An 18,677-nucleotide genomic window follows, 5' to 3' on the forward strand; every position below is an offset into this window, starting at 1 on the left:
TTTGTTTGCTTTTAAAAGACCAGTGGCTGGAAACAGTTGAAAGGGTTAAACTTTTCTGTATGATAATCAGTACAGAAGCAGAGATAAAATCCCCAGGGAAATAATTCTCCCAGCTCTCCACTGGTTGCTTGAAAGACAGGAAATTAAATAATGGTTGCTTGTCCCAATGCAAAAATGATTAATTTTAAATAAGATACAGTACTAAATTGGAAAATGCAGTGTGACAACCAGATCAAAGATGTTTAATCGCTGCATAATATATATATATATAATTATATAATATAACTTGAAAACATCTGTGCAACACTCTTCATAATGGTTTTCACATTTACTATCTTCTAGTGGTCCTGGAATGCCCAATGCATTCTGGAAATTGTTTTTAAATAGTAATAATTAGTAATCAAATCATCAACTAAGACAATATTCTTTAGCTGTCAAGGGAGTTTAAATAAGACTTGTCTGGAGTCACCTTTCAATGCAACGTGTATGCACCATGAAAGTCTGCAGCATTAGAATTAATGAGTGTCAAAACCATATTACAATACAAAATATGAGGGGGGAAAGAGTCAGCAAGTGAAATATTTCACCAGACAGGATGCTGCCAAGGCTCCACCAATGAATTATTGTAAGCTTTGTTCTTGCAACAAAATGCATAATTTTAATTCCACCTCATGTACAACTGGTTCATCTATCCAGATTTTCTGGTACAGGTCAATAAGTCTCCGCAAAGTGCCCACAGTACTAGGGCATCCTGTTGCAGACTGGGAAAACACACTTATTTTATTTAAAACATTCCTTAAAATTGCTACATTTTCCTAGACCGTGTTCAAAATTGTGTGTATATACATATAATGCTACAAATATATATACATACACACGACAATATACACACACATACCTATGAGAACGCCACACAAACAATATAAATTTTAGATAGGTATTTGCCAGGGGAAAAAAAATAGGCATTTCCTCCACCATCTATTCACAAGCTTTTTTTTTTTTCATTTCTTGTGTCCCTGATAGAAAACAAAGTGTAAGGTTAAACCACAAAACTATATTTCTCTCACTTCAAATTTTCTGAAGGCATCAGGCACTTTTGTTTAATATGTTTGCGTACAAATATAGTTATATCTTTTTTTTTTAGAAAAAAAATTGTCTACTATGTCTTCCTCTTTGCTTAGATAACTTATCTGTGAAATCTTTGGTCCGGAAGGATATGTTGCTTGCTACAGCTGGTTTTCTTGCTTTTCCACATTTTTTTTTATAATGTGAAGCATGCACACAGCTGGAAACAATGGAATTTGTCATCTCCCCCCCCCTTTCTTTTTAATAACTGTACCAATCTACTGTTCAGCTGGAGCAAGCTGTTTCTCCTAAAGCATTCTATTCAAGCGACCTACATTCTATGGGTTGGGTCCACAGACAGCGCTTGTTGATTCCATGCCCTGAAGGCAGCACCTTACTTCAGCATCTGTTACACCTCTAACTTCTAATTCCTGAACACTTATAGCTTTCCCCCATCCCACCCCATATTCCCCCATTCCTCTCCCCTGCAGATCACAATTAAAAAATAAAGGCTTCCCAACTGTCACTATGCCATAGCTATGGGAGACGACTAAGCCAACCCATATTGTTATCAAGCATTCCTCCCTGGTTTACTTCAAGGGGAGCTATTTGCTTTTCTTGACAGGCCTCTTGTGCTCTGGGGTGGAATCCAATTAAGTGCTGGGGTCTTGTCTAAATCATGCTTCATGACATCAAAGAGAAGAACCACCAGCTTTCCTCAAGCTTCAAAAGCTAGGAGCAGACCACCATTGCTCAAAAACCACCTTTTTTAAAAAAGGAGAGTGCCGTCCTTCCGCTTTAGTTGCCTGATAGAAAAAAAATATATACTTTTCCCATCAAGTCTATTAAAACAGATGTTAATTACAGGGCAACCAAGTCGAGTATGTGTGTTGCTGACAGGGGAACATCGGCTGAACCTGGGCAATATAGTAATTGCTGAAGTTAGCATCTGCTACATATGGGGCCGGCTGGTAGTAGCAAGTGACATTGGCCACGTTCGGGATGATATTTTGCTCAGCCAGGACACGGATGGCCAGCATGGTGATAAGATTCAAAGTCTGCCGCCTCTCGTGCCCCATCAGGCACACCGTGCTCTCGTTCACCACACCGTGAAGAGTCATGAGGTAGTCGTACTTGCGGTCCTCCAGCCCTACAAAGTGGTTCTGCAAGTACGACTCCAGTTTGCGCTGCTGCTCTCCAATGTCTGAGAAGTCAATGAAAAACCTGGAGCACATGTATCTCTGGAGGGACTTAATCTCCGATTCTGAAGCAGCCCGGAAGCCCCTTACGAGGAGGTTGCAGTACTTAAGGAGGCCTCCTCCCCTGATTTCTTCTGGATTCCGGGTAGCAATTATCTTGTTGCAAAGGTGATCAAAGGCTTCTTGGAAATCCCCATAGACACTCTCCCCAATGATAGTGGGGTGGAAAGTTTCAGTCATCGGGTTCTCGGAACATTCATAAAAAAGAAGGAGGGAGTCTAGCTTGATTTGGAAGGAGTCTACACTGAACTCGAACTGCCTCCTCAGAGAGTCCACGAATTTCAGCTCCACATTTTTGCCGCTGTTGTTGGATAGGGAGATGAGACTCCACCGGTCTGAATCGTTGCAGACTTTCACCATTTTCTGCACGTAGGCTTCCTACAATTTGAAACACACAAACCAAAAAATAATGGAACAGATAAGGAAGACTCATTTAAAAAGCACCTCCTCTTTTTGGAGCTTTCATTTGCTTTTGCTCTGGGACTCCACCCTGGGCCTAGCTTGCTGGAGAACCCTTTACAGAGCCCAGGCAGAAGAAAGAGACACTGTAGACAGATGTAACATGTGGTTTTGCAGACATGCGGTTGCAAAAGACTGAAGGGAGAGGGAGCGCTTACGGCACCGGCATTACACAAAGGGCATATTCTGCAAGGATTTCATTAAGGAGTTCCTTCAAAATTTGAAATCGAACGCCCACCACCGAATAAAAATACTCATGCACCGCACAGATAATTGAGGATTATTTGAAGACATGCATTTAACCCGAAACACATATCTACAATAATAATAATAATGTAGATTTCATCTGTTTTTGAAATCAATGGCAGTTTTTTCCCTTGAACTAAGACTCGGGAAACTTTAAAATAATGTAAAGCTTTATGAACTTCTCCCATCCCAGACCAACACAACAAATCCTGCAGATTGACAACCTAGTTTGAGGTTGTGGATGCTGTCTCATTGAAGTCAGAGGGACAAAACAGCCCAGCCCAGTTAAATTCTGCCCAGTCAGGTGAACTTCAAATTTGGTTCCACTGAAGTTTAATACAATGTAACTCCTGTGCGGAGTTAGCCCGATCTAACCCATTGGTGTAACTCTGCATAGGACTGCATTACAATCACCTGCACTGTAACAGTGAAATCCTAAACACAGGTACTCCTTTCTAAGGCCCATTATCTTCAGTGGACTTAGAAGGGTGTGACACTGCTTATGGCTACACTATGAATCATTTACAGCAATGCTGTAAGTTTGTTTATAAGTAAATAACATTTATTTCTGCTGAATTACAAATCCCCAGAACTTAAGGACTATACACCCAGCTCTCAGAATCCTTAAGGTTCAGCACAGAGGGAATAAAGCCTAGGGCAAGAATGATACTCAATTCAACTTCCCCATTCTATTAAACAAGGCAAGGAGGTTGAGGAACACCATTTCCCTCTAGTGGGCTCATGTGTATGTAACCCAGTTAAATCAAAGTATTCATAGTTAAGGTGGCTTAGGCCTTTTATGCATGGCGGTCACCCCTCCAACAACTTTGGGGCTTTGCTTTGATTATGCATGCGGTTTCAGACCATCAGAGGTCGCCTTGCTCTCCCCATGCGTTCCCCCCCCCCATTTTGCAAGACCTGTTTTATCTTGAAAATTGCAGGTAAAATGTGGGGAAATGCAGGGGGAGAGGGAGGCGACCTCTGAGGGCCGGACACAGCACGCATAATCAGCACAAAGACCTGAAGTGTCGGAGGGGTGACCACGAAGGAAACAGCCATGCATAAAAGGCCCCAGTCAAATTAAAAAGCAGTGGAACTAAACTGGCTGAAGTCCAAGAACTTCCATTTAACTGAGCTACGCATCAAACTATAAATAAAGCAATGTGCTTCTCTCTCCTCTTCGTTTTTCTCAGGCAAACCAGCATTAAGTTGATTTTTAACGTATTCTAACATTCTTTCCAATGAGATTTTGTAAGTATGAACATTCCAATTAAGTGTTTCAATAAAGAGGATCGGAGGATTATTAGCAATTATTAGCAACTGAGGCATAAATTAATGTAGCAAATTAACAGCCAACTTGTCTAGCACTGGCTGCCTCTTCCTCTAGGTCAGTGGTTCTCAACCTTTTCTGCTCCACGCCCCCCTTTCACCTTTGGTCAGAATATAATTCCCCCCTTCCCAAGACAGTCATAAACGGTATTGAATGTCGCAGATTAAATTAAAAACAAACTACAATTTTACAGGGGAGAGGCCGTGGCTCAGTGGTAGAGCATCCGCTTGGCATGCAGAAGGTCCCAGGTTCAATCCCCGGCATCTCCAGTTAAAGGGACTAGGCGAGCAGGTGATGGGAAAGACCTCCGCCTGAGACCCTGGAGAGCCGCTGCCGGTCTGAGTAGACAATACTGACTCTGATGGACCTAGGGTCTGATTCGGTAGAAGGCAGCTTCATGATTGTACATAATCTACAGGGCATCACACTTTGCTGAACACTGGCCCTTGCAGATCATACTATGCCAATAAAGGAATTTGAATACTGGCTCCCGTTTTCCTCCTAAAACCCTAAATTTCTCCCCATGGGGAATTCTCCCCTGGTGATGGACTGAGGGTCTGATTCGGTAGAAGGCAGCTTCATGTGTGTACTGATTGTACATAATCTACAGGGCATCACACTTTGCTGAATACTGGCCCTTGCAGATTGTACCATGCCAATAAAGGAATTTGAAAACTGACCCCAGTTTTCCTCCTAGAACCCTAAACCTCCCCCCATGCAGAATGGTTGAGAACCCCTGCTCCAGGCCGCCCTCCTCCTCCTCTCCCCTCCCGGCTACCAGCCCCTGTGCCAAGAAGAGCAGGGAGCCCCTGCAAGACCCCAGGCGACCTACCTTCAGGGTGAGGGGGGTGATCTTCTCCTTGTTCACGCCTTCGGGCAAGAAATCCAAGAGGCAGTCCAGGACGACGTCCTTGACCGTCTGGAACTCGGCCTCGCCCTTCAGGTCGGCGCAGAAGATGAGGTCCAGGTCCTTGTAGCCCAGGCCGCTGTCCTGGTGCAGGACGTGGCTGGCGGCCGAGCCGTTGAGGCGCACGTCGCGCACGCCGATGCGCCTCCCCTCCAGGCGCCGCCGCACCGCCTCGACGATCCGCCGCGGCCGCATCCCCAGCGTGGGGAAGTTGCCCCGCCCGTGGATCGGGATCGTCTCGCTCAGGAGGCGGTCCAGGCGCTGCACTTGCTCCCAGCCCAGCACGTTGCAGCGGGGGCCCTCGCCCCCCGCCGACGCCTCGGCCGCCGACGCCCCGCTAGGGCCGCCGCCAGCGCGCTCCTCGTCCGCCATGGGCCCGCGCCGTCGGCGGAGCGGCGAGCACCGTTCCCGTCTCCCGCTCCTAGCTGGGGGGGAAAGGAAAGCGAAACCGGTCAGCGGAGTCGATGGGCGAAAACGCACGGGCGCTTGAGCCTCCTTCCTTCCCTGTTCCAGCCAGGATCGAACGCACGGACGTTCTTCCCTGTTCCAGCCAAGATCCAGCCAGGATCGAACGCACGGACGTTCTTCCCTGATCCAGCCAGGATCGAACGCACGTCCGTGCGTTCGATCCTGGCTGGAACAGGGAAGAAAGGAGGCTCAAGCGCCCGTGCGTTTTCGCCCGATGTCCATTTATCCGTGGAAGGTTTCGCCTTGGACTTGCTGCTCTCTCGAGGCCCCTTTCCCCCATCCCAGTTCTCAAAACTCTGGTTGAGTTTTGAGAATAGGGATGGGGGGAAAAGTGCATCTAAAGAGGGGCAGCTCCAAGGCAGAACCTCCCGGGCTTCTCCCTGGAGGAGTCCCACTGCCACGCTCGGAGGATCGTGGCCGCCGCCTCTCTGCCTTCCCCCCCCCGCCCCCGACGCCATCCGTTCGCCCTCGACGATCAGTGGGAAGCGGCGAACCCTTGGGGGCTTTTTTGCTCCGTCCCCCCCTTTCGCCATTGTTCAGAACATAATGCCCCCCCCTTCCCAAGATAGTCTATAACGCACGGTCGCTTTATCCTCCTTTAATCCCTGTTTCAGCCAGGATTGAACGCACGCGTTTCACCTAATGCGCGTTCGAGCCTGGCTAAAGCAGGGATTAAAGGAGGATAAAGCGACCGTGCGTTTTCGCCCAGGTGCATTCCGAATAATATGCGCTTTGCGGAATGCTGGTCCCAATTCCCCCCCCCCCCCCGGAAAGCCAAAATCCCCCCCCCGGCAAATTCCTCCCTTTTGAGAACCCCTGCTTTGGGGTGCCCAAAGGGAAGCCGCCGCTGCCCCGAGTTGACCTGGAATCTGACCGGGGGAGGGCTGGCCAAGCAGGGCCATGGATGCCCGGCAGGTTTTGCCTTCGATTGGCCGCTCTAGATGCACATTTCCCCCATCCCAATTCCCCCCCCCCAAAAAAAATGCACGGGGACTGATTTTTGAGTTTGGGGGATCGGGCGGGGGAAAACGCGCATCTAGAGCGGCAAAACCTCCCGGGCAGAAATGCCCCAGATCTCAGCTCCCCGCCCCGGGGTCGTTCCGCCCCCCCCCCCCCAATATACACACCCGAGCGGTCAGCCTGGCGTCCGGTGCGAGGGAGAAAGCGAGCGGAGCCTTTCTGACCGTCGGCAGGCGAAGATGGGGAGGGTTGAGGAAGGGGGGGGAAGAGAGAGAGAGAGAGGGAGGGAGAGAGGGAGAAGAGCGCAAGCTGGCCGGACCCCTACGCACAGCTGGAGCGGCAGCCCGGCGTTACAGGCGCAGCTCGGCGGGGCGCGTTTATGTAGGCATGCCCGCTTTCCCCCGTCGCCTCCCCTTCCTCCGCCGGCTTGCAAGGGGGTCGCGCCGCTTCGCCCCCCTCCGCCGCCGGCCGATCTCTGGAGTTTCCCCGGGTTCTGCCCCGTGGGGTTTTTTTTTAATATATATATATAAATGGGGCTTCTGGCTCTTCCGGGGATCCGAGTCGCCCTCCGCTCCCCACGCCCCCCTCATCTGCATGAGGATGCAGCCCCCGCCCCCGGCACGCCCCCTTATTTGCATAAACAGCTGGTTTCTGCTTTGCGCAATAGCTTTTTCTAGAGCCGCTTCCTCCTCCTCTGTTAGTTTTTTTCCCCCCACTCCAGTGCCAAGAATTCTTTCCCCTCTGGATCTGGATCCTGCTGGAACTTCCTGGAAGGAACTTGGCGCTCTCTGACTCCAAGATCCCCCCTCCTTCCAATACCTCATCCCACAGCACAGTCTGTCCCCCCAGCAAGGCAACCACAGCTCTACTGAGCTGTTCTTGGCAATTGTGTGGGGCTGAAAGGAGGGGGAGTAGAGTGGAGCATCAGGGTTGCAGTTTAGCCAAAAGGCTGAATAAGGTTTGGGGCATCTGAACTACTAAATAGCTGATTCAATGCAAGGGGGGGGGAGAAAGACAAGCCCTGCACCTACTTGACAGCCAGCATGGTGTAATGGTTAAGAAGGGCAGACTCTGATCTGGAGAACTGGGTTTGATTCCTCACTCTTCCACACAAAGCCTGCTGGGTGTCCTTGGGCTAGTCTCAGTTCTTTCAGAACTCTCTCAGCCTCACCTACCTCACAAGGTGTCTGCTGTGGGGAGGGGGAGGGAAGGTGATTATTGTAAGCCGCTTTGAGACTCCTTAAAGGTAGAGAAAAGAGGGCTATAAAACCAACGCTTCTATTTCTGAAAACTATATCTATCAGGTTGGGGTGTTCAGACGACCAAGTGCTCCCCCCACACTTGCAGCCCCCCCTCCCCCTCGCCTAGCTAATGTCACAAGACTGGTCCACAAACAGGTGTAGAGGGGCTATCCCTCTGGGTAGAAAGGGGCCGTTATACTTCTATAGAAATCAGTGGCAAAACTACCTGTGATGCAAAGCCTTCAATAAGCATAGTATTAAAACACGCAAGAATCTGGACTCACTGCCCTCAGGGGAACTTGGTAAGAGTCAGCTACACCTAGATCACCAACGCAGAAATTCCAGCTTTGGGTTTTTGAACCCACTTATATAGGGGGGGGGGAAGGGGAGATGTGTGACTGATGTCCACCTAGGTGGTTTTGGAGAATTTGGGATACCAGGGGAAATCCCAGTCCAGGTGGTGTCCTTTACACTGACCCAGATAGAATCACATCACACACACACCCTCACTGGCTCCTGTGACTCTGGAATCAAGTTTACTAAGATACAGGTACTCCTGGTAGTCTGACAGCTGGTTCCAAATACCCTTCTTGGAAGCCAGCCCCAGAAGAGTAGGAGAGGTTTATGCTTGGATACCAAGCCAGCATTTCCATGGCTTGCACTTCGGGAGGTCAGAGCAATAGGCTGGAGCAGAAGATAAAGAGGCTAGCAGAAGCCGGCTAGGAATCAAACAGAAGCAGCTTTGGAGGGAGGCGGGAGGAGTAATAAAGCAGCGAAGAGGGTAGCTTTTCCATGAGCCTCACATTTAGCAGGATGAGTTGCTCTGTGTAACTCAGAAGTCTGCAAATTCGAGAGAAGTTGGTCCAATATATCATCACCTCTTTTGCATTTTATTCTCTGGAATCAACCTAATGGCCGTCACTGTCTCTACCACACTTTCTTTCCAGTTAACAAAACGCACATAAGTGGATTTAGCAGCATAAAAGTAAAGCCTCTCATTTTCTCCAATGCATTCCACATACATTGGGGGGAGGGGGGACGACACGCACATCCTTACAGGGCATTGCCCCGTTCACAATGTAAAGAAAGTACACAGAACAGTAGTATAGAAGAAAGTTGCCCGCTTTAAGAAATACCCTCCTCTATTGCTGCTAGGCTGTTTTGCTACAAGAAAAGAAGACGATTAACTGTTTTAGGGCTCTTCCCCTTCCCATTGCTGTGAACATTATTGCGGGGTGAGGTGGGGGTGGGGGGCGGAATTGCAACGGCTAACGGCAGGGAAAACGCTATACAGAAAACTCACCCTTTTCTCTCCAGTCTAATCTTCAGCACGCACCCGCCCAACCACCTGACAGCAGCTCCAACTCTAAAAGCGCAGCCCGGTTGCCGAGAGACTCCACCTGCGCAAACCCAACTCCTCTTTATATACCGGCGCGCGAGGCTGGAGAGGCATGGCCAGGGCTCGAACCCCCTGGCGACTGGCGCAGCCTGGGCAGAGAGGAGGCCGTTACGTTTCCTGCGGAAAGATAAAAGAGAATGAGACAGGGGGCGGGGCGGGGGGGACGCAGTCGCGGCAGCTGGGAGAGCAGCAATAGGAGCGGGCAGGACGTCACAGGCACTGACGTTCCAGCCACAGCTGCAGGGCGAATCCAAAGGCCCGCGGCGCGCAAAGCAACCAGCCGGAAAAAAAGGCCTGGCCTATCAGCGCCGCCTCGGCCGTGACGCTGCCTTTTCTTCCCTCCAGGCCTCCGGGGCGAAGAGCCAATCGGAGAGCGGCTCGCCCGGAGGAGCCGCGCCAGCTCCGTGTGAATGAGCTCTGTGCGCGCGGCGGGGGCGGGGGGAGTGAACCCACGCCCACGCGCCGCAGAGCGGCCCATTCACAGGCTCCTGCGTCCGAGGAGCCTCCCGGGAGAGGGGCAGGGGTGGGGGCCAAGCGGGGCAGCGCTTGCGTCTCCCCGATCCAGCACCTCCCGGGGCCGGCCGCCCTCCAGGCCACCAGAAGCTAGAGGGGCCATGCTGGAAGGCGGCTTTCAGGCTCACCCCCGGGGACGGGCAGCTACGAGCCTTGCAGCGGCCAGCCGACGGCGAGGTTCCCAACCTTTTTTTGACCAGGGACCACTAGAACTTTTTTTGTTCGGTGCAGGGACCCCAAGGTTCAAAATAAAAATTCCCAGAATTTGAAAGTAAACTTTAATCATAACTGTTAGTTAAACATTAAACTTAGAATAATATTTGAATATATATATTTTATAATAGAGAACTTTTAATTGAAAATATTATTTTATTATGGGTTTATAACTTTGTTTTGCGGATCTTAATTTAGTTCTCGCGGACCCCTGGGGGTCCACGGACCCCTGGTTGGGCGCCAGTGTAAGAGAGCTGGAAGGAGCCGGGCTTCATTTCTCGCTGGGGTTCAACCTGCGTCATAAACCCTAATCCTAGAGGCGGGGAGGGGATGTTCTCTCTGCGGCCGCAAGGTCCGATGCGTCTCCGTCGCCCCCCCCCCACCTTATTTAAGTACGTGGTCTGGGACCAGACCTCCGCCTCAAAAAAAAGCTCCAGGGCTAAGCCTAGAGCAGGGCTGCTTACATTTTTTCCACTGGTGACCGCTTTTCGCCCGAGAAATATATAGGCGTACAAATCAAACATTTACTGATAATAGATCATAAAGAAATTTATTTAAACACAGTTCTTTGGTATACATATAATTTTAGCCTGTATTAAAGGCAGAAGCCAATTTGCATATTAATTTGCATACCGCCGCCAAATTTTCCCCGACCCACACTTTAAGAATCTTTGGTCTAGCGGTCGGCAGCCCCAGTCTTACGTCCTGTTAGGCCATTTATGCAGGGGAGGATTTGCCGCTCTAGATGCACTTTTTTTCCTATCCAAATTCTCAGACCTCAACCATAAGCCCCCGAGCAGAGTTTTGAGAATTCGGATGGGGGAAAGGGGCATCGAGAGAGCGGCAAGTCCAAGGAAATCCTCCCTTGCATCAATGGCCGCGAGGGGTAGTCCGGGGCGCCGTTAAGGGCGAGCGCTACTTCTGGACTCTCGGCCGAATTTCCGCTTGCAAGTTAATCTCCCGACCCCCTTCCCGTTCACGGATCCTTCCCAGTTGCCTCTCGTCCCACAAAACAGTCCATCTCCACGCGTTTCAAAGCTCCGGGAGATCGGTGTGGCCCCCAAAACACGAGGAGGGACCCTCTCGGCAAGGAAGGAGCTCCATTCATAGGGTCGCCAGGACTCGGAAGCACTGAACGACGCACACTCGTCGCCATTTATCCACCGGAGGTTTCGCCTTGGGTTTGCCGCTCTCTAGATGCCCATTTCCCCCATCCGATTTCTCCAAACTCTGCATGCAGGGGGTTGTTTTTGAGTTTTGAGAATTTGGATGGGGGAAACGGGCATCTAGAAAGCGGCACACCCAAAGCAAAACCTCCCATTCATAAACGGCCGAGGTAAGCAGCAACGACACTATGGTACTCTACAATGGCGAAGGATGCGCGTCTTCTCCTCCATCCCACCTCCAGTCCCCTGAGGGTTATGGAAGGCTCCGCGGAATCAGTGGGGATCTATTCACCGTCGTGTGTGCCAAATCAGCCCCCACCCCCCTACTGAAAGAGGAAAAATAGCAGACGGAAGCCGATTGGAGAAAACTCCGGGGGGAGGGGGCATGCTTGCGGTTTGGGACCCGGCCGCACCATAGGTGACGCTTGGACCAGGAAAAGTGGTGCGCGCGCACGCGGCGAGTGCGCCGTCGGATCAGCTCGAACCAGGCGCGGCAACCTCCTTCTCCCCCCCCCCCGCGCTCTCGCCCCCGTCTATAACTTTCTCTTTCCCACCCGGTCGGCTCCCGCTGGGGGCTTACGACGGAAGCGCCTGTCGTGTCGCAATGACGCCCCCTGCCGGACGAGAAGCCCTCCTCTGGGCCCCCGGTTGCGCCGGCGGGGGCCTCGCCGCTGCTGCAAAAGGGGGCACCGTCGGGTCGGCTCCGGAGCAGAGGCACAGCCCAGGGAAGCGGCTGGTTCTCGCTGCGGGGAGAGCGGCGCTCCTGTCAGCCTCTGGCTTCCTTCTGATGCAGGCCGGGCTGCTGGAGGCCGGGAACTAGAGAGGAGAGAAGCCTATGCCGGACTGAGGCGGCGGGACCTTGCGGACGCTGCTTGTGGGGAGTCTGCCACGGTCAAGGAGTCACCTCGACGTCCGAGGCTGGGGCGGTTGTACAGGAAACGCCATTGACTAGCATTCAAGGCAGCAGCCAGTAGACGTTGCTGGAAAACTGGTTTTTGGCCTAGTGAGCGTGCTGGGGTCTTTTTTGGTGCGGTGGTAACATTTGCGCGGTCACTTTCACACATGCCAAATAATGCTCTTTCAATCCGCTTTCACAATTGTTTCCAAGGGGGTTTTGCCATTTCACACAGTAAAATCCAGCTTCAAAGTGCCTTGAAAGTGGACTGAAAGTGCATTATTCAGCATGTGTGAAAGTGCCCTGCGCGTCATGGAAACCGAATGGTGTGTCGGCCTATAAGCCCTCCCCCTTGCTCATTTAAAACTGCTTTTCCTGGAAGGGTCTACCTCATCTAGGGTTGCCAACCTCCAGGTACTAGCTGGAGACCTTCTGCTATTACAACTGATCTCGAACTGATAGAGATCAGTTCACCTGGAGAAAATGGCTGCTTTGGCCATTGGACTCTATGGCATTGAAATTCCGCCCCTCCCCAAACCCCACCCTCCTCAGGCTCCACCTCAAAAACCTCCCACCGGTGGTGAAGAGGGACCTGGCAACCCTAACTTCATCCTGCTCCTTTTCTTCTGAGGTTGTACGCTCATCCTTTCCAGCAGTATAGCATGCCCCTCCTATAGCTCCCCTCCCCATCCTGCCCTTTGTGTGAAATGGTGATGAAAATAACAGTAGGACCAAGCATCAGGCCTATAGCAGATTTTTGCCTGCCTACAAATAAGGCCTAAATTGTGACATCTTTATTATAGTGTCACTGTGGAGTTGGCAAGTTCTTATGGGGACTCTTAAGTTCCTTCTGCCTGGAGTAACCCCATAAGAGAGCAATCTTTAGCAGGTCTACTCAGAGTCCTGTTCAGGTTTATCCAATGACAGTTGTTCCCAGGAGAGTGTTCTTAGGATTGTACAGTAAGGCTGCAATCCTCAACACCCTTATTACGGAGTAAATCGCATTGAACTCGATGAGGTTTACACAGGTGGTGCCTGGAGATCTCCCAGAATTACAACTGATCTCCAGAACTCAGTCCTCCTGGAGAAAATGGCTGCTTTGGAAGGTGGACTCTATAGCATTGAATCCTACTGTGATCCTTCCCTCACCAAACCCTGCCCTCCCCAGGCTCCAACCTCAAAATTTCCAGGTATTTCCCAGCCCATAACTGGCAGCCCAAGTTATCATCACTGAGCAATCTTGTGATTAGTAGATGAAAGCAGAGTTTCAGGGATATTGAGGGCCTTTTTTCTAGTTTTGCTCCACTGGCTTTGTTTTTATAGCTAACATTCTGTTGTCTTAGCTGCTGATGAAGCATAGGATTATTTATTTTAAAAAAAATTAGGCTGCCTTTCCAACCAATTAGGGCCCTCAAGGCTGTGAAAAGTTAAGAATTAAAAACCAACTTTTAAAATGACATTTAACAACAATTAAAAACAAGAAGGAGGGTCAAACCAAACAAAAAGGTCTTCTCCTCCTGGCAAAAGGAAGGGACAGACAAATACTCCTGAGGAGGGAATTCCACACTTTTGGTGCCATGAGTGAGAAGAACCTTTCTTGAACTGCCACCCATCTAGCCTCAGATGATGGGGTACCAGGAGCAAGGTTCCCAAAATGATTGTAATGGTTGAGTAGATTCCCATGGGAGTGACTTGGTACCATATGCTGATCGCAAGCCATACAGGATTTTAAAGCATCTTGAATTGGGCCCAGAAGCAAATTACAAGCCAGTATAGATGAAACAAGGTTGGGGTGATATGGACCCTATGATCCATCAACCCTGTTGCCACAGCATTCTGTACCAGTTGTAGTTTCTTGATTCTTTTAAAGGGCACCCCCACAAAGCATGCATTGCAGTAATCTAATCTAGATGCATGCACTACAGGGGCAAGATCTTTTTTTACCTAGGAACTGCCACAGCTGGCTCACTAGCCAAAGCTGGTAAACGGCATTCCTGGCCACCCACTGCTACCTGTGAACCAACCCATTTAGGGGGAGTGCAAACCGATCCGGAAAGGAGACACCTCAATACCTAGGTCAGTCCTTCTGCCTTCCAGTAGCACCTCCATCTTGTCAGGATTAATCTTATTGGCTCTTATCCATTCCAAAACTGCCTCCCGCCATCTGTTAAAGGTTTCCATGGCTTCTGTGGGATCCATTGTAAATGTGAGCCAGAGCTGAATATCATCTGCATATTGGTGACAACTTAGCTAGATTCTCCGGATGACTCACCTAGTGGTTTCACACAGATGTTAAAAAACACACACAGCAAGATGGAATCTTGTGAAACCCATAAGCCATCAGCTAAGGGGCCAAACAGTAGTCACTCAAAACTACCTTGCAGGTAGGACCGAAACCACAGCAACCATCCATCTCCTGGTGCAGGTCATTCACCAGGGTGATGAAGGCAATTTTTGTGAACACATGAAGCTGCCTTATACTGAATCAGACCCTTGGTCCATCAAAGTCAGTATTGTCTACTCAGATCAGCAGTGGCTCTCCAAGGTCTCAGGCAGGGGTCTTTCACAAATTCTAACTGCCTAGTCCCTTTAACTGGAGATGCCAGGGATTGAACCTGTGACCTGCATGCCAAGCAGATGCTCTACCACTGAGCCACAGACCCTGGAACTAGCCAGAGAGAAGGCCTGGAACCAGACTGGGAAGGATCCAAACTTTCTGTTTCATCCAGTAATCCTTGAACTTGTCCAGCCACCACTTGTTCAGTCCTCTTGCTCAAGAACGGTACGCTTGACAGTGGAGAATAGTTGATCAAATGTCCTGGGTCCAGAATAGAGTTATTTAGGAGTGGATGTACCACCACCAGCATGATATAGTAGTTAAGAGCAGTGGGCTCTAATCTGGAGAATCAGGTTTGATTCCCCCTCCACATGAAGCCTGCTGGCTGACCTTGGGCTAGTCACAGTTCTCTCTGAACTCCTCAGCCCCACCTACCTCACAAGGTATTTGTTGTGGGGAGGGGAAGGGAAGACAATTGTGAGCCAGCTTGAGACTCCTTAAAGGTAGAGAAAAGCTGGGTATAAAAACCAATTGAAAAGCTGGGTATAAAAACCAACTGTAAAAACCAGTTGTCTTCTGGTTCAAGGCTGGAGTGACCATCCGCACTCTCAAAGAGGCATTTACTACCTACCAGTCGACAATTACACTAAGCAAACATTACCCCTGGTTAAACAACCATTGGTCCAAAATATGGGACTATTGAAAATCCATATTCAGTCATTTAAGTGTTGCAAAAGATCCTTTATAAATTGGATTAGTCCAAGCCTTAAATGTCAACATACTCCGTCTTATGAAATGATTCAAAGCTTTTGTTCTATACAGATCTCAGGTGGAATCTAATATTCTATTTAACCTGTACAGTGCTTGCTTTTCTATTGTTCTAGTTGCAGTGCATACAGGACGGTTAAGTGGAAATCAAACAAACTATTTCTTTCTGCTTTATGCTGCCAACCACAATTCTTATGGGGGCAACCAGATCTTTGGGTCTGTGGTAAGGAAGTACTTACAATCCTGCCAACCCTGTTTTTTCAAGCACAAAATGGACTAGAGATGCAGCATATTGTTTTTATATGCCACATCTGTGTGTATACTTGTGCAAATTTGCATGATTTTTACAAAATGGCAGTTTCAACTTAAGGAAATATTTATGGATTTTTTTATTTATTTTTGCATGAGGGTCAGCTGTTAAAAAACTTAGGCTCAGTTCAGACATAACACAAACCATGGTTTGTTTTGTGTGTGTGTGTGTAAAGTGCCGTCAAGTCGCAGCCAACTTATGGCGACCCCTTTTGGGGGTTTTCATGACAAGAGACTAACAGAGGTGGTTTGCCGGTGCCTTCCTCTGCACAGCAACCCTGGTATTCCTTGGTGGTCTTCCATCCAAATACTAACCAGGGCTGAGATCTGACGAGATCAGGCTAGCCTGGGCCATCCAGGTCAGGGATGGTTTGTTTTAGCTACTGAAAATCCACACTGAAAATCTGGTTATGAAACCAGGATTCCATTTGTAGTTACATAAGACCAGAAGAAATGCCCTGCTGGATCAGACCAGTGGTCCATCTTGTCCAGTATTCTATCTCAAACAGTGGCCAACCTGTTCCTCTGGAGGTCCAACAACAGGGCACAGGGGCCGAGGCCTTCCCCTGATGTTGCCTCCTGGCACTGGCATTCAGAGGTTTACTGCCTCTGAATGTGGAGGTTCTCTTTAATCACCATGGCTAGTAACTACTGAGAGGCCTATCCTCCATGAATTTGTCTAATCCCCTTTTAAAGCTGTCTATGCCTGTGGCTATCACTGCATCCTCTGGCATCCTCTGGCAATTCCACTCGCTGTGTAAAGAAGCATTTCCTTTTGTCTGTCCTGAATGATCACTCAAATCCTGGTTTTTCAGAGATGCTGGTTTGCTGTTTCTGGACATCTCTGTAGCTGAAAAGCATGCAAGGGCATGGGCATGGCTGGGAAACAAACTAGGATTAAGCCAGGATATCCATGTTCACACATCATACAGAATCTAACTGTAATTAGTAAACCAACTTCAAACCATGGATTCAGTTCCAAGCTTGATGAACAACAAAGCACTGTTGGTGAAGTGGTCCACATGAGGACAATCCTGCTAACTATAGTTAGTTTAATTGATGTCTAATTAATGGTTTAATTTAATTAGTTGGCGTAATTTAAAAAAATTCCATTACATTTGTTTTATTACATGGGACACATTTACTTGTCTTCTGGCTTGTTGAAGCAGTATATCAAACAGCACTTGCCACAATAGTGTCTTCCTTGGGAGGTGGTAAGCTCTCCTTCCCTGGAGGTTTTAAGAAGAGGTTAGATGGCCATCTGTCAGCAATGCTGTTTCTATGACCTTAAGCAGACGATGAGAGGGAAGGCATCTTGGCCATCTTCTGGGCAAGGAGTAGGGGGTCACTGGGGGTGTGGGGGGGAGGTAGTTGTGAATTTCCTGCATTGTGCAGGGGGTTGGACTGATCCTGGTGGTCCCTTCCAACTGTATGATTCTATGATTCAAAGTGACTAGCCATGAACACTCCAGCTCCACATTCTTCAGAGGAACACTCTCACTGCAGGCAGCTGATTTTGCCATTCTCATCCACCTTGTAATATTTAAGGACATCAAGCTTCACCTTCTTTCTCTTATGCTTGTTCTTCTTAGGGGTGGTATAAGACTTCTTTCTCTTCTTTGCACCACCACGAAGTCTCAGCACAAGGTGTAGACTCCTTTTGAATGTTATAATCAGATAGAGTGAACCCATCTTCCAATTGTTTGCCAGCAAAAGCCAGTTGCTGTTGGTCAGGAGGAATTCCTTCCTTGTCCTGGATTTTGGCCTTGACATTTTCCATAGTATCAGATGGTTCAACCTCGAGGGTGATGGTTTTCCCTGTCAGGGCTTTCACGAAAATCTGCATGGTGACGGCTTGAAGCACGGCTGTTGGCATCACATGCACCCACGACCTCCTTGCGGAAATCGCTTAATTAATGGTTTTGTGTTGAACCTTACAGGACTTCTTCACTTCACAGCTGTGACCCTACGTAAGCAGCCCCAATTGGCCAATGTACCCATACTTCTTAGAATCTGGAGATGTTAGACAAGGTTCAGCCATTCATAGCAAAGAACGTCAGTACAGCTCCCCATTTACAAAATAATTAAATTGATGGCTTTCTAGGGCAACATAATCTACTCACATATCAAACCAATTCAGATTTTGATCATGTGTGTCTTTGTTCACAGCATGCCCCACCATATTCAGTGGTGCCTGCTGACATTTAAATGAGCGAACTTAAGTTCTTAAAAATCTATATGGGGTGCTAACTTCTTTAGCTTTGCTTATGCTACCATGCATCAATAAGAAACAGGCGTGGCCTTTTCTAATAAAAAATTTCATAACTACCATCAGGAAAAAGCTAGTTTGGTGCATATTAATAAACCATTCTGTGGATGAGAACCATACAACTTGCCTTACAGACATTTGGAAAAACTTTGCCAGCTTGGTTGGGATATTTTGCCTGTCTTACCGAATATCTGTCCATGCAAAGAGGACAGGAAAACTATTTGTAAGAGCAGGTCCAGCAGAAAAATAACAAAACATGATGTCTGCACAGGCTTCCAACTGTGCAGTTTGTGCAACCGCATTCCAATCTCTTATGTTGCTCCAAATGAGCTGAAATCTTTAAGCATCATAATCAGTAACTTAAATCAGGAGAAACGTTTGCATAGGTTAAATAGGTCCTCTCAGTAATGCTTGCAATCTTTCGTTGGCGTCACTCCTGTTATGAGTGTTAATCCACTTCCTGGGCATATTTTGTATCATAATGGGGAAAGGTACTGTGGTTTGTTGCTATTTTAAATGGCAGACAATGGTGCATGCAAAAGGGTTTAATCAGGGGATGGATGTATAATATTATTTAAAAATTTGAAATGGTAGGCTTGTTTTCTAGGGGCTTACTTTTTAAGAGCCAGGGTAGATTTATTGAGGAGTGGATG

The 18,677-nt window shown here is 48.6% G+C and overlaps 1 protein-coding gene and 1 pseudogene across 1 annotated transcript; both read right to left on the minus strand.

Moving 5' to 3' along the window:
• Positions 1 to 1,841: 1,841 nt before the first annotated feature.
• On the minus strand, positions 1,842 to 5,638 carry TENT5A (terminal nucleotidyltransferase 5A). Its single transcript, XM_056856399.1, has 2 exons — positions 5,192 to 5,638; positions 1,842 to 2,702 (listed from the first exon to the last, which is right to left on the minus strand). The coding sequence occupies exons 1-2, from the start codon at positions 5,636 to 5,638 to the stop codon at positions 1,923 to 1,925; spliced, it is 1,227 nt and encodes a 408-aa protein (XP_056712377.1). The 3' UTR covers positions 1,842 to 1,922.
• Positions 5,639 to 17,205: 11,567 nt separating this feature from the next.
• LOC130483653 (ubiquitin-40S ribosomal protein S27a-like) lies at positions 17,206 to 17,611 on the minus strand (annotated as a pseudogene).
• Between the last annotated feature and the right edge of the window lie 1,066 nt (positions 17,612 to 18,677).

Source organism: Euleptes europaea, chromosome 10 (assembly GCF_029931775.1).
Source record: "Euleptes europaea isolate rEulEur1 chromosome 10, rEulEur1.hap1, whole genome shotgun sequence".
NCBI classification, from domain to species: domain Eukaryota; kingdom Metazoa; phylum Chordata; class Lepidosauria; order Squamata; family Sphaerodactylidae; genus Euleptes; species Euleptes europaea.

Coding starts and splice junctions, on each gene's coding strand:
- TENT5A (XM_056856399.1), bottom strand. CDS start 5,638: ATGGCGGACGAGGAGCGCGCTGGCGGCGGCCCTAGCGGGGCGTCGGCG. Junction 2,703..5,191: donor TCACCCCCCTCACCCTGAAG/GTAGGTCGCCTG, acceptor TTCAAATTGTAG/GAAGCCTACGTGCAGAAAAT.